The sequence below is a fragment of the Lipophrys pholis genome (assembly GCF_963383615.2).
Source record: "Lipophrys pholis genome assembly, chromosome: 11".
Taxonomy (NCBI): domain Eukaryota; kingdom Metazoa; phylum Chordata; class Actinopteri; order Blenniiformes; family Blenniidae; genus Lipophrys; species Lipophrys pholis.
The window spans coordinates 6,241,785-6,259,231 of NC_137631.1; the positions used below are offsets into that span (position 1 = coordinate 6,241,785).

The 17,447-nt window shown below is 42.6% G+C and overlaps 1 protein-coding gene across 1 annotated transcript in view; it reads left to right on the forward strand.

Moving 5' to 3' along the window:
• Positions 1–1,540: 1,540 nt before the first annotated feature.
• Positions 1,541–17,447, forward strand: part of tmtc3 (transmembrane O-mannosyltransferase targeting cadherins 3) — a 50,246-nt gene continuing 34,339 nt past the window's right edge. Inside the window, exons 1-4 of the mRNA XM_080476194.1 lie at positions 1,541–1,680; positions 4,348–4,561; positions 7,452–7,670; positions 14,863–14,962. Of these exons, the coding sequence (XP_080332320.1) occupies positions 4,373–4,561; positions 7,452–7,670; positions 14,863–14,962 (508 nt within the window). The 5' untranslated portion in view covers positions 1,541–1,680; positions 4,348–4,372. The remainder of the gene's footprint in view (positions 1,681–4,347; positions 4,562–7,451; positions 7,671–14,862; positions 14,963–17,447) is intronic.

Sequence of the window (17,447 nt, forward strand, 5' to 3'; positions counted from 1 at the left end):
GGTCAACTGGGGCGCGAGTCAGAATCCTCTGAAGGTCATTAATGTGGCTATGATTCGGTCAGTTTTGAATTAATGGGTGTGTTGTCTTTGACTTGAGCGAGTACAAGTGCAGGCATTAAGGTTGTGTTTTGGAGCCGTTTAATGTACTCCTATTGCAGGTCTGTTAGTTTTATCCAGAGAAATGCCTCTTGATCTGAGAAGGAAGCAGCTTATAGCCAACTATTGGGAGAATCTTGAAGGTCATGATGAGAAACATCCTACAAGAGCTGCGCTGCAACCTTGCTGGGAGGACGAGGGCCGTGTGATCAGATTCGGAAGGGACAGTGCTGAATATGTGCAGAAGTTGGACATCAGTGAAAAAAGTTTTAGTCCATCTGTTATTTGGCCAGAAATATCTTTGTGGCCAATAAAGGCCCCGTGTATAGATGTGTACTTGCTGGAGCTTAAAACGAAGGAAAAAGGAAAAGTTGGCCTGTTGGCAGCATTTTCAGCACGGGTTGAGGCGTTATATTTTGAAAGTATAAAAATTTATACGGATGGATCTAAAGATCCAGACAGGTAGACAACAGGTATTGCTGTTGATGTTCCAGACAGAGGGCATTCAGAGGGATCCAGAGCAACAGACTATTTATCTGTTTATACAGTGGAATTGATTGCCGTTTTAAGAGCTTTACAGAGGGTAGCTGAAACTCAACATACTGATGTTCTGATATGCTCAGACTCTGAATCAGTCCTTCAAAGCCTAAAGTATTTTAACTCTTCATGACAAGACATTCTGGTTGAAGTATTGTTACTATAGTCCGGACTTGTGACGTGGTGTGCATGTTACTTTTATGTGGGTACCAGGACATGTGTGTCTGATGGGGAATGAGGCAGCAGTTAAGATGGCGAAACAAACTTTGGAAAGAAGTAGTATTGAGGTTAAGCTGTCACTTGGGAAAAATGAGGGGACTTCTCAAATATGGATTAAGATCATGGAAGAGTGGCAGGGCAGATGGAGAACAGAAACACGGGGAAGGTTTTTATTCAAATTAATGAACACTGTATAATCACCAGTTCCTAAATTAGGCAAATCTAGGAAAGAACAAACAGTCTGTAGTGGAATTATGTTGGGGCGCACTAATTTAAACAGTACACTCCACTTAATAGGGAAACACGAGACAGGGCTCTGTGAACAATGTCATACTGAAGAGACAGTTGTACATGTTTTATTTAATTGTCCTCTGCATAATGAAGAAATAGCAGTTCTGGAAGCTGAATTGATAAAGGAAGGAGTTCACCAATTTACGATTAATAGTGTTGTCCATTCTCCAAAACCTCAGTTTTTTTAATCAGTGCCTGGTAAAACAGGATTTGTGCACCTGTAAATGAGAATTTGTTCATGTGTAAGTGCAGTTGTATTTGTGGAGAGAAAAAAAAAATCTACAGGCACACAACTCACGGTATACAACTACAAATTCATGGTACACAACTACAAATTATACTTTTACAAGTGCTCGGAGTGCTTTAGCGTTTCAAACTGCGCGGTAACCTCTTACCCGGAAGTTAAAGTCGCTCAGACATATGGGGAGCACCCATGGAAAGACGTTCCGTCAACTGTGTCTTCAACGCATCTGATTTCCTACCAAGGTTTTCATTTTCCCCGCAGCCGCTACTGTCGTCTGCCCGGTTATAGACGTGGTAAGACGAACTCCATAACATCGCGGCGAACCGGCATATCCAGCGTAGACGCCGGTAACTAGCTAGTTAGCATTAGCAGCTAAAGTAGCTTCGTGAGTAGCATCAGCCGGTGTTTCGGATTAACTGGATTCCCTGATAACTGGTGACCGACTTCCTTTAGCGCCCGTCGTTGGTGCTGAGGTTAAAAACCTTACAGAAATGCTTGGATGCCCTGGCGAATGTTGTTTAACTGCGTTTACACTAACGTTTTTAAGTGTATATTTGTGAGTCTTATTTTCACATCTAGCAGCAACGACGAACGCTAAAGGAAGTCGGTCACCAGTCAACAGGGAAACCAGTTTATCCAAGACACCGGTAATTGTACTGATTTAACTTATTTATACATGAGCAAACACTTGCTATTAGATGCACTCTGTCAGAAGAGTAATAATGCCCAGTTATCCTCGTTGCATTTACTATTTCATATGTCGTACCCTTTCTAGATTGTTGGAGGTTTTCTTTGCATTTGAGCTAACATTGGATTAAACTCTTCTATTTATCTGTCATGTTGTCAACTTAAACACCCTGGTCAATGAGTTAAACACAATCACTGTGTAAGTAAGACTTGATTACAACTTACTTAAATGGAGTGTCATGTGAGGATGTATGATAGTTTTGAGGGAGGGATTGTATTGGAAAAGTGCAATCTGAAATATGAGCTTGGTGGGGTGAGGTTTAAAGGTCTCGCAACTAGCAGAATTTGGTCATTTCATCCCAATCAGTGTGAGCTTTTTAGTTCAGAAACGAGAACTTTTTTTTTTTTAACTGACACCCCGAGTATTAAATGTACTGCATGATGTATGTGTCGTCTATGTGCTTAAGCATCGCCTTTAGCATTTACAGCTGTCAGGAGAGCAGCGCATTAACAAATCTCAATATATTAAATGTGCAACAGGAAAAAGTTTAATTTGGCTACATTGAATGAGAGGGACTTATGGTGCACTGGGTATCGGTGCCGCAAATTGTCATGAAAAGGATGCAAAAATAAACATTGCGGATCATAATTTATGTAACATTAATTTTGCTTTATTTTCCTATAATTGCATGTTAAAAGTAGGAGAGTCAGGACAGGTTTTTTTTTCCTTCTCTGAAATCTATAGCAATTTTTTTTTTTTAATGTTTATTTCATGGTTTCAGATGTGGTTAATTTCACAATTTCAACATGTGTGTAGTGTACTATATCGACAAGTAGCTACAGGTTAGTACTCCTCCTTTTAAAAAAGTATTGGTGCTTGACCCCTTTTGGGTTTTTCTGAGATTCAATTTAAATATGTTTTGCAGGGAAAATGCGCCAAGTCTGAAGACCATCCACTTCTTGTTCCCGATGGACTCCTTTTTGTAGTTTTGACAGTTTTGGATCAATCTCTAGTATAGTTGAATATTTCTCTGAACAGACAAAACACAGATGGACAAAAATTTTTCCCCCGAGACTTTTGAGTTCATTGTGTAATATGGACAGCGGAGATAGACAAGCCGGTGTCAGAAAAATCTACGGTGTGTCAGAGATGAACTTGGGTGTTTAAGATCGAGAGCAGGGCCTATCCTTCAAGAATCTTTATAACTGGTAAAGGTTCATCTTTGTCTCAGCTGTCCATAAACTGGCGTCTCCCAATTTCCGAGGCTCGTCTCTGTACAACCTGGGAAGTTCCAGCCTGGCTTTCATGTTCTTGTTGGTAATTGGTGGTTTGCATCTTCTGGAGAAGCGGCTGTACTTCTTGTTCCGGACGTTTTATGCACATGCGCATTTTCATGCCTTCACTCCTGCGCTCTGAAGATTGCTGCTGGTGCGTTTAATTTGTTATTTTATGGTCTTCACAGCTCTTTCAGTGTTGTTTTTTTCCTGAGCTGCTGCTCTTGTCCTTGATTTACCTGTCTCAGATCTGTTCCTTAGTACACAGACTTCTTTATGCTTTAGGACTTTCCAAACAGTTGAAGAATTCATTTGCAACTTGTTAATTCACGGTGGCATCATACGTATATAAGTTAGCACAATGTATGTTTAGTGCAGGGCAAGGCTCTGAAATCCACAGATCTTATTTTTATCAAAGCTAAAAAGGACAAACTGAAGGCTGAATAAAGCTGATCTCGGCGTCTCCATGGCAACAGACGCTGATCTCCTTTGACCTGCTTCCCTCCCCTGTGTCTCCATGGCAACAGAGCCACGTTTTTTTTATTTATTTATTTTTTTTAAATGTATCCAAAAACAGTTAAAGATATGAGAAAGCACTCCTCTCATCCACAAGCTGCACGTTTTGATCTTTGAACGATTCAAATGGGTTAAAGACTATTGGAGAAATAGCGCGGCACGGAAGAAGTCAATAATAATATTAAAGATTTTGATCACTAATGTGTGAATGCTGAATGCGAAATAATCCAAAAATGTAAAAGAATAGGTCACACACAAACAGCTGAAGTGTCACTGCAGTAGCTCCTAAAATAGAGGTGATTGCCCTTCTGTTACTGTGAGGTTCAACTATGACCCACGACCCCATCCCTCAGTCAAAACTTCAATGAAAATGTCTCCAGCGTCCAAAGAGAAAACAACAAGTCACGATAACAGCTGCTAGTTGGAAAGAAAATCCAATGCCGTTTCACTTTCCACCTTTGTATGTGTTTTCCTCTGCGTAGTGATCAATGACGGCTTTGGTCAGTGATGGCTGTCGTGTCATGGAAGGAGATCGTTCTTTTGACTGGACTGGTGGTGGGATGCTACTGGAACAGTCTGTCATGCGGGTTCGTGTTTGACGACGTCTCGGCGATCCTCGACAACAAGGACCTGCGGCCCACGACCCCCCTCCGAAACCTTTTCCTCAATGACTTCTGGGGAACGCCCATGGCCGAGGTGAGACGCCCGACACCTCGGGCTGGGCGATACCGCCTTCTATCACAGTAGAGATGTCGATATTTTGCCTCAGTCTGAAATCAACATTTTTGCTGCATATAATCACACTAGTATGACGACTCTATGTCTACATTAAAACATTTTTGTTCATACTACATTAATATATGCTAATGTTTAACAAAAAAGGGGGAAATTGCAACAAAGGGAATTTTGCTAGAACCATTTTTTTTTTATTTTTTTTTAAACAGCACCGTCATGAAATTGTGTTTGGTTTTGTTTTTACTTTTCTTCTCTCAGTTGAATAAACAACGCAGGTAGAGCTTCCTCTGCAAAATATTAGCAACCAGACGGATTATATCTTGGGTCAAGTGTGTTTTCTGAATACAGACTTTTCAACCACACTAACAGGAACCATGTTTTCTGCTATGTGGTGTTTTACCGCGGACGTTATCTCCTTATGTTTTAGACTGTTTTAGACTGTTTTTGACGTATTGATCTGGAAAGGGAAGACGCCAGACTCGATGGCTTCAGCGCCAGTTGCTTCTGCTTCTTAGCTGTTGTGGACCCGGCAGGAGACGTCAACATGCAGAGTTTCAGACACTCTTCATTTTCTAGTGGGTGGATTCTTAAATGGTGATATGAATTTGTTGTGCTGCTACCTTTTGTGGCGACGCTACTGCGGCATATTTTGCACAACATTGGTGTTTGTTCAACTGTTTCCTTCTTGAATCCAAACAACCGCCATAGGATGGATCCCGTGCTCTTTTTCTTTAGAATTAACTCTTTTCTATATCGCACAGAGAACAAGCCGTGATATATTGAGTGTACTCGCGATCAAGTCGGTCGTCCAATAACCGGAGGGTTGGCAGTTCAAATCCCACTCTGTCAAAAAAAAAAAAAAAGGGGGGGGGGGGGGGGGGGGGGGGGGGAGTCATTGCCGGTGTGTCCTTGGGCAAGGCACTTTACCCACATTGCCTCGTATGAATGGTGCATGAATGTTGGTGGTGGTCAGAGGGGCAAAATGGCAGCCACGCCTCTATCGCTATAACGTAGCTTAGCATCACTGGTGGGACTGAATAATGGTCTCTCTACACGTTTTGTCAGCTATATAAATCCAGGCCATTATTATTATGTGAAGTGGATACAGGATAGCTTTCTGTCTTTTGGGAATTTCAAGTAGGAAAATGTTGTTGTGTTTTGGGGGTCCATTAACACAACAACGGTGCTACTGAAAACACAACTTCCTGAAAACAGCTCCGATGGTCTCCATGTAAACAGTGAAAAATTCAACTTTTCTGAAGCACACCATGGTTGTAGTCAATAGTTTTCCTCCATAGTGTCATGACCCCCAGTCCAGATTCTCCTGGGACTTGGTAGTTTTAGAGTCGACAGTCGCCGTAACAACAATCCAACTTGTTGTCTGTCCATACGATTGGACATCACAATTGTTAATGTTTACAGCATATTGTTCTCTGCACGCACGTGTGTGAGACTTCATAACAAAAACAAATGACACCTACTAGTGGCCCAACGTGAAAACTACACTGTCTTCAGTGTTTCTGCCATTTACATGGAAACTGATATTGCTTCCAGAACGTTGCTGTGTAAACACGAAATGTTTCTGAAACAAAAACAATGCATTGTCACTTCTTTTTGTAGCAATCTTAACCTCGGTCGAAATTCAGATGAAGAAAAGTCACACTTTAAAGCCCCCTTCAGTGGGAGGTTTGAAGATGGGTGCAAGTGAAATGAAGCTGCTGACATGTAGAAGAACTATTAACGTCTCTCAGGTGGACCATTTAGACTGTCTAGTGACAATGTTATTATAGGATCTGCATGTAGCTGTTATTACAGTTCACCTGAAATGTTTTGATTTTATGGTTCCGGAATGGTCCAAAGAAATGTGCAATGATTGATGGTTTCTGCCTCTTTTCCCAAAATAACACCAACTTGCTATATTGGGCGGTTATTTAATAGTAATGATGATCATGAGTTTCTTTTGACGGAGAAACGCGTATTGTGTGTGTGTGTGTGTGTGTGTGTGTGTGTGTGTGTGTGTGTGTGTGTGTGTGTGTGTGTGTGTGTGTGTGTGTGTGTGTGTGTGTGTGTGTGTGTGTGTGTGTGTGTGTGTGTGTGTGTGTGTGTGTGTGTGTGTGTGTGTGTGTGTGTGTGTGTGTGTGTGTGTGCAATTACAGAATTGAATAAATTGACCATTTTGGAAAATGGTGGCAGAAAGCAAGCGTGATAGCAACGCATCTCATCACATTTCAACTTTTATTTACTTATTTGATTTATTGGATCTTGATGTGGGGAAGCTCACTGCAACACCCCCGAGGCCAGTGTGCTGACGTGAAAGCACACGCCGTACCTCGTCCCAAAGCGTGTCCGTGCAGTCAGTCTCACAGTGTCACATGTAAATTTGCAATTTTTAAAAATTTATTTGGTTCCATTCATACCCAGTAGGCAATGCACACTATAGACGCTGCTATTGTTATTGTCCCGTCTACTTGTGCATGCACAGCAGCAGTGTTTCTGCCGTCTTCAAGGAGATGGGCCCCCGAGCGTTTCCAGAGAGTGTCGATTTCGTCCGTTTACATAGCAACAGAGCTCCAGCGTTTTCCAAAAGTTTCACCTTGGGCACCGTTTTCCAAAATGTTGCGTTGTCACCACTGTGAGCAGACGCCCTAAACACAACAAAAGTTTAGCGTTTTCATTACCCTGTGATTGGGACCTGCATGTGAGCCCTTCGTTTGAGCCAATCGCAGGTCTCATCAAAGATCAACTTTGGAGAGTGCTTCCGCTCACGAGTATCTTTCTTGTAAATAAAGACTCAGAAGAATTCCCGTTTAATGCACTGACTTGTATATGTTTAATGTTTTAATTAATGCAGGAGCGGAGTCATAAATCCTACCGACCGCTGACCGTCCTCACCTTCCGACTGAACTACCTCTTCAGCGAGCTCAGCGCGGCGTCCTACCACCTCCTCAACGTCGTCTTGCACGGCGTGGTGTGCGTGCTCTTCCTGCGGGTGTGCCGATTGTTCCTGGACAAGACCTCCAGCTTGGTGGCTGCGTTGCTGTTCACTGTGCACCCCATCCACACCGAGGCGGTAAGCATTCGTGAACAATGAAGGCATCACCAAAAGCTCCCATTGTTGTTTTGGAGGCGGGTCTGTGGAAGTCTTCAAGAAGACAGAATGTCTTTTGGCCGGAAAGGCGTGCTGAAGTAAAGTACAATTCCATTTGAGCCTGACCCCAATGGGCAACAACACGTTCCTCTCAATGCGTTGGTATACATTAGACATTTTAATGTGTTCCCCACGATGGCCATGTGATCTGTACTCTGCTTTTGCCCGTAGTCAACAGAATGGCTCCAGATGTTCAGTCATTCACTTTTTTTCATTTTATTTTGTGAACTATATAGATCTTTTTTTTTTTTCTTTTTTTTTTTGTATTTGTCAAACCAAGCAACACATCCCAACAGTCCTGAGTTAAAGACTAATCCTCTAAACAGAAAAACGGCACCGGCTGTCATTGCGTGCAATCATCCTCAAACACGTTGCACGCCACAGAGAAGCCGGCGTGTTGTGTCTGAGCTCAGTGGAGCTTATATTAACATGGAAACATGTTAAATGGAGGAGGCCACCATAGATAAGCTGTGTTTACTGAACACTGGCAGGGGCATTCGGAAGCAACACCGCCTTAGCTCTGCTCCAACATGCCCACCGTCTCCTATACACACACACACACACACAGAGATAGCTTCAGTTTTAGTGCAGGTACTTGTGTTTGCATCCTGATCTAGTGGGCTGTGTGGGCTCACTGTGAGATCAAAGCTGAGGTCGTCCCACCCACTCTTCTGGTTGAAAAACACACTTCTAAATCATACTGGCTTTCAATTGTAACACCAAGCAGCAAACGCTGTAAATCCACGTGGGTAAGAAACGCTCGGGGTCAGATTACACTTCATCCCAAGACGGGCTGTGCGCATGTTAATAACTTGTAATGGAATTAAAGAAACACCAGCTACAAGTGGTAGGATCTCCTCTTCAACTCTTCGTTATACCACAGAGTAGCATAAATACCTAACCTTCATTAGTAGCAGGAGGATGCAATGTTGTTTTATCAACACTGACTTGATTGGTTTTCCTTCGGGTTATGACTCCAATAAAAAGGGTGATCAGGAAAAATGCTACACGGATGCATGAAACATTAAAAAAAAAAGATATTTGAAAAGATTTTATTTAAGACTCACTTGAAGTCATAATACCTGCTGAAGTTACAGTGGACTTTTTTGAGATGTTCAGCTTTCTACAGATGCACTTTTGCCAAAAGTGTTTGCTCGCCTGCCTTCACAAGGCTTCTGAACTTGAGTGGCCTTCCATTCTTAAACCACTGGATTTATGTCAGTCCACCCTTTGCAGCTATAACAACTTCAACTCTTCTAGGATGGCTTTCCACAAGGTTTCCAAGTGTTTTCATGGGGATTTATGACCGTTTGTGGAGTCAGACAGTATTGTGGGAGGAGAAGGCCTGGCTCGCAGTCTCCGCTCTTAATTCATTCCAACGGTGTTCTGTCGCAGTGCTCGCCGACCTTTTTTTGCGCAGAGAACCAGTTTTATGCAAAATAATTTTTCCCTGGACCGGTAGGACGGTGTATGAAAAGGCCTTAACGATGTATGAGGAGAAAATTGTGAACGAGTTCAGCGTGGATTGGGGCACTGACGGAAGGGAGGTTTTCAAAATAAAACTCCGCGCAGACTAGTGGAAATTTCAGATGTACATTGTCAAAGTAAAACTTTTAATTCTCTCTTTACCGCCCGGGACCTAATGCTCCACAGACCGGCTCTGGTCCGCAGCCCGGTGGTTGTGGACCCCTGTTCTGTCGGGTTAAGGCTAGGACTCTGTGCCAGGCCAGTCATAGGGGACCATCCAGGACTTTATGGACCTTCTTTGTGTGCTGGTGCACGGATGTTGTAACGGGAAGGGAGCATGGAATTGTTCAAAATCTCTTGGTATGCTGAAACCCAACCCCCTCAGAAACGAGCCCACACCATGTCGCCCCCTCCACCAAACTTTACACTTGATACAATGCAGTACGACGTGTACTGTTCTCCTGGCATCATTCCAGAGAACACTTCACTGTTCTAGAGTCCAGTGTCGGTGTGCTCTACACCACTGTATCTGACGCTTTGCATTGCAGTTGGTGATGTGCAGCTTAGCTGCAGCTGCACAGCTCCGGAAACCCTCCATGAATCCCTCGACACGCTGTTCTGGGGCTCATCTGAAGGTCAGATGAAATTTGGAGGTCTGGAGCTATTGACTCTGCAGAAAGCTGGTGACCTCTGCTCACTGTGTGTCTCAGCGCTGACCCTCCTCTGTGATTTTACGTTGCCTACCACTTGGTGGCTGAGTTAGTCTTGTTTACAGTGGCTGCCTAGTTTTATTCATGGAAGTGATCCGAACAATTCAATTCCATTTGGATAGCTGAGCAAACACTTTTTCGCAATAGTGTACTGAGCAGAACGTGTTGTAACTTGGGTCCTGTGCTGAAAAAGTGATTTAAAAAATATTTCAATTTTAGGGTGAAGAGACCGTATCAGGATCTCAGTCCCAAATTTATACTGCCAGAATTGTCACACTCCCCTATTTCTCTGTATTTCTTTTAGATCATTCTTATCCCAATTTTTTGTTTTGATAATAAATTCTGTATTTTTATATGGATCACAGTGAAATAGAAATCCATATTTGATGTTCCCCTCATATTTTACTTTCTGTATGAAGCTTAACTAAACTTTTTTTATGACGCCATTTTAATTTTTTTCACCGATCCTGCCGTCGTCTAGTGTAAAGTTTGTCGCCATGTTCAGTCGGATGCTTAAGCTTGACCTTATGTGACTTTATTTGTACTTTTTTACGATTACAAATTGTGTGGAACAAGGCTGGAAAAGAACAAACTCGACCAAGTGACGAGAGCGCTCAAGGCGAAGAAGGCAGTTGGTTAACACATCATCGAAATAATTTATCTCTGATGAAAGAAAAGTGTAGCCCAAAGGGCTTGTAGATTAAAAAGAAAAAAAACAAAAATTAACATGCTAAAACATGAAATACATAAATGATTGATACGAGTCATGAAAAAAAAGCTGATATCAAAACAACAGCTAAAGAAATAAACAAAAGTAGAACACAGCACTCGGACTCGTATCTAAGTAAAATCAATGTCATAAAAAGCTTTTTTGTTTTTGACTGATACTTTTGTTATGCGAGTTCCAAGCCATGGCGGCATTCTAAAGTTTAGCAGACGACCTGAGAGGATGCTTTGGAGCATTCCAGCAAGCGGTCAGGCAGGTATGGCAGGGCCATGTCATGCTTTAAAACTTAGCATGCACCAATACCAATACCAATACCAGTATCGATATTGCACGATGCAACGTTGCCCCCAGAGTGCATGAGCAATATCCACCATTTGGAGATTCTTTAATAATAAAGACCACGGAAAGTAAGGCAGACTATGCAAATTATGATCTGGCAAAATATCAACAGCAGGACACCTCTCGTGGTGCCATGTGCCAGAGCAGAGCTGCCTGATTGTGGGAGGGTCAAAGGGAAGAGCCTACCTTGAGTGGGATTGGCTAAACCCCGGATGACTCTATATAGGGTTTGATTTCTGATTGGCTCGTTGGAGCAACACACTTTTTAAAAACTGAAACAAGCCAGGGAGAGAGAGGGGACAGACTGTCTTCACTTCTGGGGCGTCATTCCCAAGTATGGGGACGATTGTTACTGTCGGAAAACCGTCCGAAAGGGAATTTTGCATAATATGACCCCAGCGGTGGTGGCACACGGCGACCTCAGTCCCGACAGTCACCACTACGCAGTGCGTAGCGTTTATCTACGCACTGCGCTATGCGTACTGGTGCGTACTATGCGTAAGGCTGTCGGAGGAGTGAGTAGCGTCGGCACAGAGGCCGTACGGAGGTGGTCCGCGGCAACGCATAGCCTTCACATATCGTCTGCGTATGAAGTATAAATGAGACTTTATGGCATTTATTAAGTACCCCTATCGGTAGCTAAAGGTTAGTACTTGTACTTGTCCTTTTAAAAAGTGGTAATGGTGTGTCCCTATTTATGACCACTAATGTTCTGAAATGAATCATTAAAACCAGCAGCAGCTTTAGAAGAGATGCTGAACTTGGGAGCTATTTTATCTTTCATTGGAGATTTTGCGTAAACATGGAATAAGAAGTTTGCAATGAAAACAAAGTAAAAAAAAAAAAATACAAATGATTGAAAACGATGTAGCAAGACATATTGAGTCTTCAGGTTTGTTGCTGAGGTGGTGTTGTTTAACTATATAATATTTAGAGACATTTGATACTTGAGATTGGACAAAGAAATCCGAACCTCTTCAGATACTTTGTATCTAATATATATACAGTGGGGCAAAAAAGTATTTAGTCAGCCACCGATTGTGCAAGTTCTCCCACTTAAAATGATGACAGAGGTCTGTAATTTTCATCATAGGTACACTTCAACTGTGAGAGACAGAATGTGAAAAAAAAATCCAGGAATTCACATTGTAGGATTTTTAAGGAATTTATTCGTAAATTATGGTGGAAAATAAGTATTTGGTCAATAACAAAAATTCAACTCAATACTTTGTAATATAACCTTTGTTGGCAATAACAGAGGTCAAACGATTCCTATAGGTCTTTACCAGGTTTGCACACACAGTAGCTGGTATTTTGGCCCATTCCTCCAGGCAGATCTTCTCGAGAGCAGTGATGTTTTGGGGCTGTCGCCGAGCAACACGGACTTTCAACTCCCTCCACAGATTTCCTATGGGGTTGAGGTCTGGAGACTGGCTAGGCCACTCCAGGACTTTCAAATGCTTCTTCCGGAGCCCCTCCTTGGTTGCCCGGCGGTGTGTTTGGGATCATTGTCATGCTGGAAGACCCAGCCACGTTTCATCTTCAATGTTCTCACTGATGGAAGGAGGTTTTGGCTCAAAATCTCACGATACATGGCCCCATTCATTCTTTCCTTAACACGGATCAGTCGTCCTGTCCCCTGAGCAGAAAAACAGCCCCAAAGCATGATGTTTCCACCCCCATGCTTCACAGTAGGTATGGTGTTCTTGGGATGCAACTCAGTATTCTTCTTCCTCCAAACACGACGAGTTGTGTTTATACCAAAAAGTTCTATTTTGGTTTCATCTGACCACATGACATTCTCCCAATCCTCTGCTGTATTATCCATGTGCTCTCTGGCAAACTTCAGACGGGCCTGGACATGCACTGGCTGAAGCAGGGGGACACGTCTGGCACTGCAGGATTTGGTTTCCTGTCGGCGTAGTGTGTTACTGATGGTAACCTTTGTTACTTTGGTCCCAGCTCTCTGCAGGTCATTCACCAGGTCCCCCCGTGTGGTTCTGGGATTTTTGCTCACCGTTCTCATGATCATTTTGACCCCACGGGATGAGATCTTGCGTGGAGCCCCAGATCGAGGGAGATTATCAGTGGTCTTGTATGTCTTCCATTTTCTGATAATTGCTCCCACAGTTGATTTTTTCACACCAAGCTGCTCGCCTATTGTAGATTCACTCTTCCCAGTCTGGTGCAGGTCTACAATCCTTCTCCTGGTGTCCTTAGACAGCTCTTTGGTCTTGGCCATAGTGGAGTTTGGAGTCTGACTGTTTGAGGTTGTGGACAGGCGTCTTTTATACAGATAACCAGTTCAAACAGGAGCCATTAATACAGGTAACAAGTGGAGGACAGAAGAGCTTCTTAAAGAAGAAGTTACAGGTCTGTGAGAGCCAGAGATCTTTCTTGTTTGAAGTGACCAAATACTTATTTTCCACCATAATTTACAAATAAATTCTTTAAAAATCCTACAATGTGAATTCCTGGATTTTTTTTTCACATTCTGTCTCTCACAGTTGAAGTGTACCTATGATGAAAATTACAGACCTCTGTCATCATTTTAAGTGGGAGAACTTGCACAATCGGTGGCTGACTAAATACTTTTTTGCCCCACTGTATATATATATATGATAAGTTGTCATTATGGTTGAACCGAGAAGTTTTTTGAACCTTTTCCCTCAGTGTAGATAATCTGAACTTTATCTTATTGGCCCGACTAAAAAAAAAAAAAAAAAAAAAAACCCTCTTCTCCAATTAGGACTTGTAATTCATTCGATTCATCACAGCCAAGCCGATGACCAGACAGGAACCGTCCAGAAACAAAGGCAACATTCTGCCTCTCGGGGCGGCGAGCTACAGTTACACAGCGTGCCCCGCTGCGCCAGTCTTCCTCATGGTGTTCCCTGATTCATGCAGAGTCTCTCAGACTACTTGAATGGAAACAATTTGCCTCACAAATGAGCCCTTAGAGTTAGTCCAACAAATGCCCTTCATGTTATCGCCGTCTGGAATCTCCCTCTGAACGGATCATTTGTTTTTGAGATATGCTCCGAGCACTGAAGGTCCCTTCATGATGAGCGTGCACAATGAGCCCCTGTGTGCATGCACTGTGTTTTCCTCAGTGTGTGTGTGTTTTCTCCTGAATGGAGACGTCAGTTGTGTGGGTCTTCTCGTCACATCCTCGAGTATATTCAGATGCAAATGATACTTACGTGCTCCACAACGATAACTTGAGGCTCTGAAATGGCATCGGTTTGAATGAAGTGGCTGCGCGACACTCGTGTTGTTGGTCATTGAAGGAAATTGCTCTTTCTTTTTTCTTATTCTTGTGCTGAAACCGTAATACTCCAACAAGAAATTGAGCTAATTGACAGGGGTTTTTGTTCCCCCCCCTGCACCTGACAAACGGATTAGTCGAGGCACAGCGCTTGTCTTTTTTCTTTGCATCCCAATTTTTATTTTATTTTATTTTTGTTTTTGAAGGCTGAAGCTTTCTTGTGATACTCGGTGTGTTATCAAACGACACTTCGTGGAACCACGAGGGTCACACGTGGTTTTAGGCCGTGCCTGCAAGCCCACAGAGAATGCCGTTTCTTCCCACAAGAGGGCAGTCATCGTTTACTCAAATGACGGCCGCTGCTGTCGTACTGTCTCGTGCTGAAGAGTTACCTGAATGGACCTGTTTTCACAGCTGGATTCGGGAGCCGGATTAGATTACAGCGGCTGTCCCGCCGTTGTACACACGTGTGCGATGTGGTTTCTTTTAGATTGTTTATTTCTGTGTTTATTTGTAAGTGTGATGTTTTTGAAGACGGGTTTCTTCTCGGAAATCTCCTCTCCACATCAGTGCACATTGACCGCTGCAACCTCTCCCCGTCAGGTGACCGGCGTGGTCGGCAGAGCTGAACTTCTTTCTTCTATCTTCCTCTTGGCTGCTTTCCTGGCATACACTAAGTCCACCAGTGCGGACCACTCCATTGGTAAGTTTGAGGAAGTGTTTGCTATTAATCTTTTTGGATTTATCGCCATTGCCTTGACAGTATCTCTCCTTCCCACTTCATTAATGTATTTAACTGTGGAAAAAAACGGTTTCTTCCGGGGGAGTAATGACACTAATCGCTGGAGGATTTGTGCTCTGATCTGTAAGTGCCACATAAATATAATTCTCACTACCAGAGGGCCGAGTTTTCAACAGATAATTTCTACCACAAAGTTAAACGGGAGTTACGGCTGCCAATTAAAAAAAAGAAAAAAAAGAAAAGAAGAACAAACTGTAGGTGTCAAAGTTTATACATTCATTTAGGACGTTTCAGCCTGAAATGCAGCAACAGGAGACAAAGACGGTGTAGTTGAAAAGAAGCATTCTCCGACCACGCCGCAAACCGCTCTTAAGGATTAATTGACCTTTGTCTAAGTCCCGCCTCTGAATGCAAACGAACCAATAGCATTTAACTACCAACTGCTCAAACTCGCACAAACATTCGCTACTCTGTATTAGAGCCTGTTACAATGTGGTTGTTTTCTAGGCTATTTAAGTTATTCAAGACACAAGAAATGGTGAAACGATGTGCCTGGGGCTCACGTAGCAGTGATATGCGGTATCCCGAAAGGATAAACAACAGGGTTCACTTTATCTCATTTCCAAAAACCCAAACAAAACATAGACAAAAGTCTCGGGTGGATGAAGCTGTGTGGCAGACCACACAAACTCAACGCGACAACAATAAACAAGGCTGTCTCTATTTGTTCTAAATTAAGACAATGTCTTGTATAATCTTGGCAATCTAGTCATATAATATCAATCACATAACGCGGGCAGCGATGAGCTTCCATAAGCTAGCCACCGAGCTTACCTGATGAACACTGACGTGAGAAATGTTTTCCGAAATCCTTTTCTTCATAACTGTTTCAGTAATAATAAAAGAAAGAGTCTGTGTCCGGCCCGCGATGTTGATCTGGTTTTAACCGCAGGAGTTGACGTGCTACATGCTAACAAGCTTCAGGGCTCACGCAGTAGCGAGGCTACATGCTGAACATGATTGAAATATGACTGATACACTCATTAGTTCTCAACAAAGTTGTGCGTTCAGTGCAGTGACTCCACGCACCGTTGTTGTGTAAACAGAAATCCAAAACACAATGAAAAGTTTTGCGTTTTCACTTGAAATTGTCGCAGCGCAGACGGGCCCTCAGCGGTCATAATGTTGTGGGTCATTCATGTATGTGTGCGCAGCAGCATCACCAAGGTGACTGCTGAAAAACAACAGTACTAGAAATCCTATGTTTTTTTTTTTTTCTTTTGCTCTGTCGATTCGAAGCCAAAACACAGATGGTGTCACGGAAATAAAAAGACCAATAAAAATGGACCAGAACAGTGAAATATGGAACAATTACAGAATTTGCCAAAAATATGGATGAAATTAGTGTTTGTTTTTGTCCTGACTCCTAAAATGGATGAAAAGATAAATATACTAAGATAAGTTTTGAGTGATGTATTGTCATTTTAGCAAATCAACAGCAGAAACTTTAACAAGAACTGAATCTCTCCATCTCGGAGTCACATATTAATATGAAGCATTTACCACCCGGGCTGATCTCTGAGCTCAGAGTCGTCCGTCTCCGGATATATGTAGGCTGTCAGGAGTGTGAGCCATCCTGCACACTGTTTAGCAAAGTTGTCAAACAGCACAATGCAGACGATGTTTTGGGGGAAAAAATATGATTTTTTTATTTCATGGGTGGACCACGTTGCATTGCATTACTATTTATACAGCCAAACATCATAAAAGAATGTTTAAAAATGGAAACGACCATGCATGCAAACCAAAAAACCCTTAACGATCTGGGTTATGATGCAGGAAAGCTAAATCCAAACAACGCTGTATTTGAGAAGGCCTGTGTCATTGAAGGTCGAAGGTCAACAGCATAGCAGGAAGTATTGTGCTTTTTCATTTTCAATTTCGATTGACTTGAGCAACTCTGTCTTAATATAATGTAGATTATGTCACTGCCTCAAGTTCATGCCTGTAATAGATAAATTTTAGGGTTTTCTTTTCCTGTCAATTTCTGCTCATTTCTACAGAAGCTACAAAAGAATACTGAGCACCGCAGTTATGTAGTCGGCACAATCCTGTGCAATCAAGGCAATGCACGGTGGCCAAATTTGACTTTAATGCTTTTTAATGGCTTTTTGCACAGAAACTCATTCATGCGCCTAAAATTGCGTGAGTTACTGCCACAAACCTGTTTCACCTCGGCATGGAAGGAAGGCTGGACTTGATTCGTATGTTGGACATTGTTAATTTTGTCTTTTATCCATGCAGAGGTTGCTCCACATGTGAACCGAAGTCATTTAGAAGCTTTTTTGATGGATTTTGAAACGTGAAATGTGAAACAGGCTTTTACTGTGTTTGCTGTCAAACATAAGACCCGTGGGTCAAAACTGGCCCGCAAGAGGTTCCAATA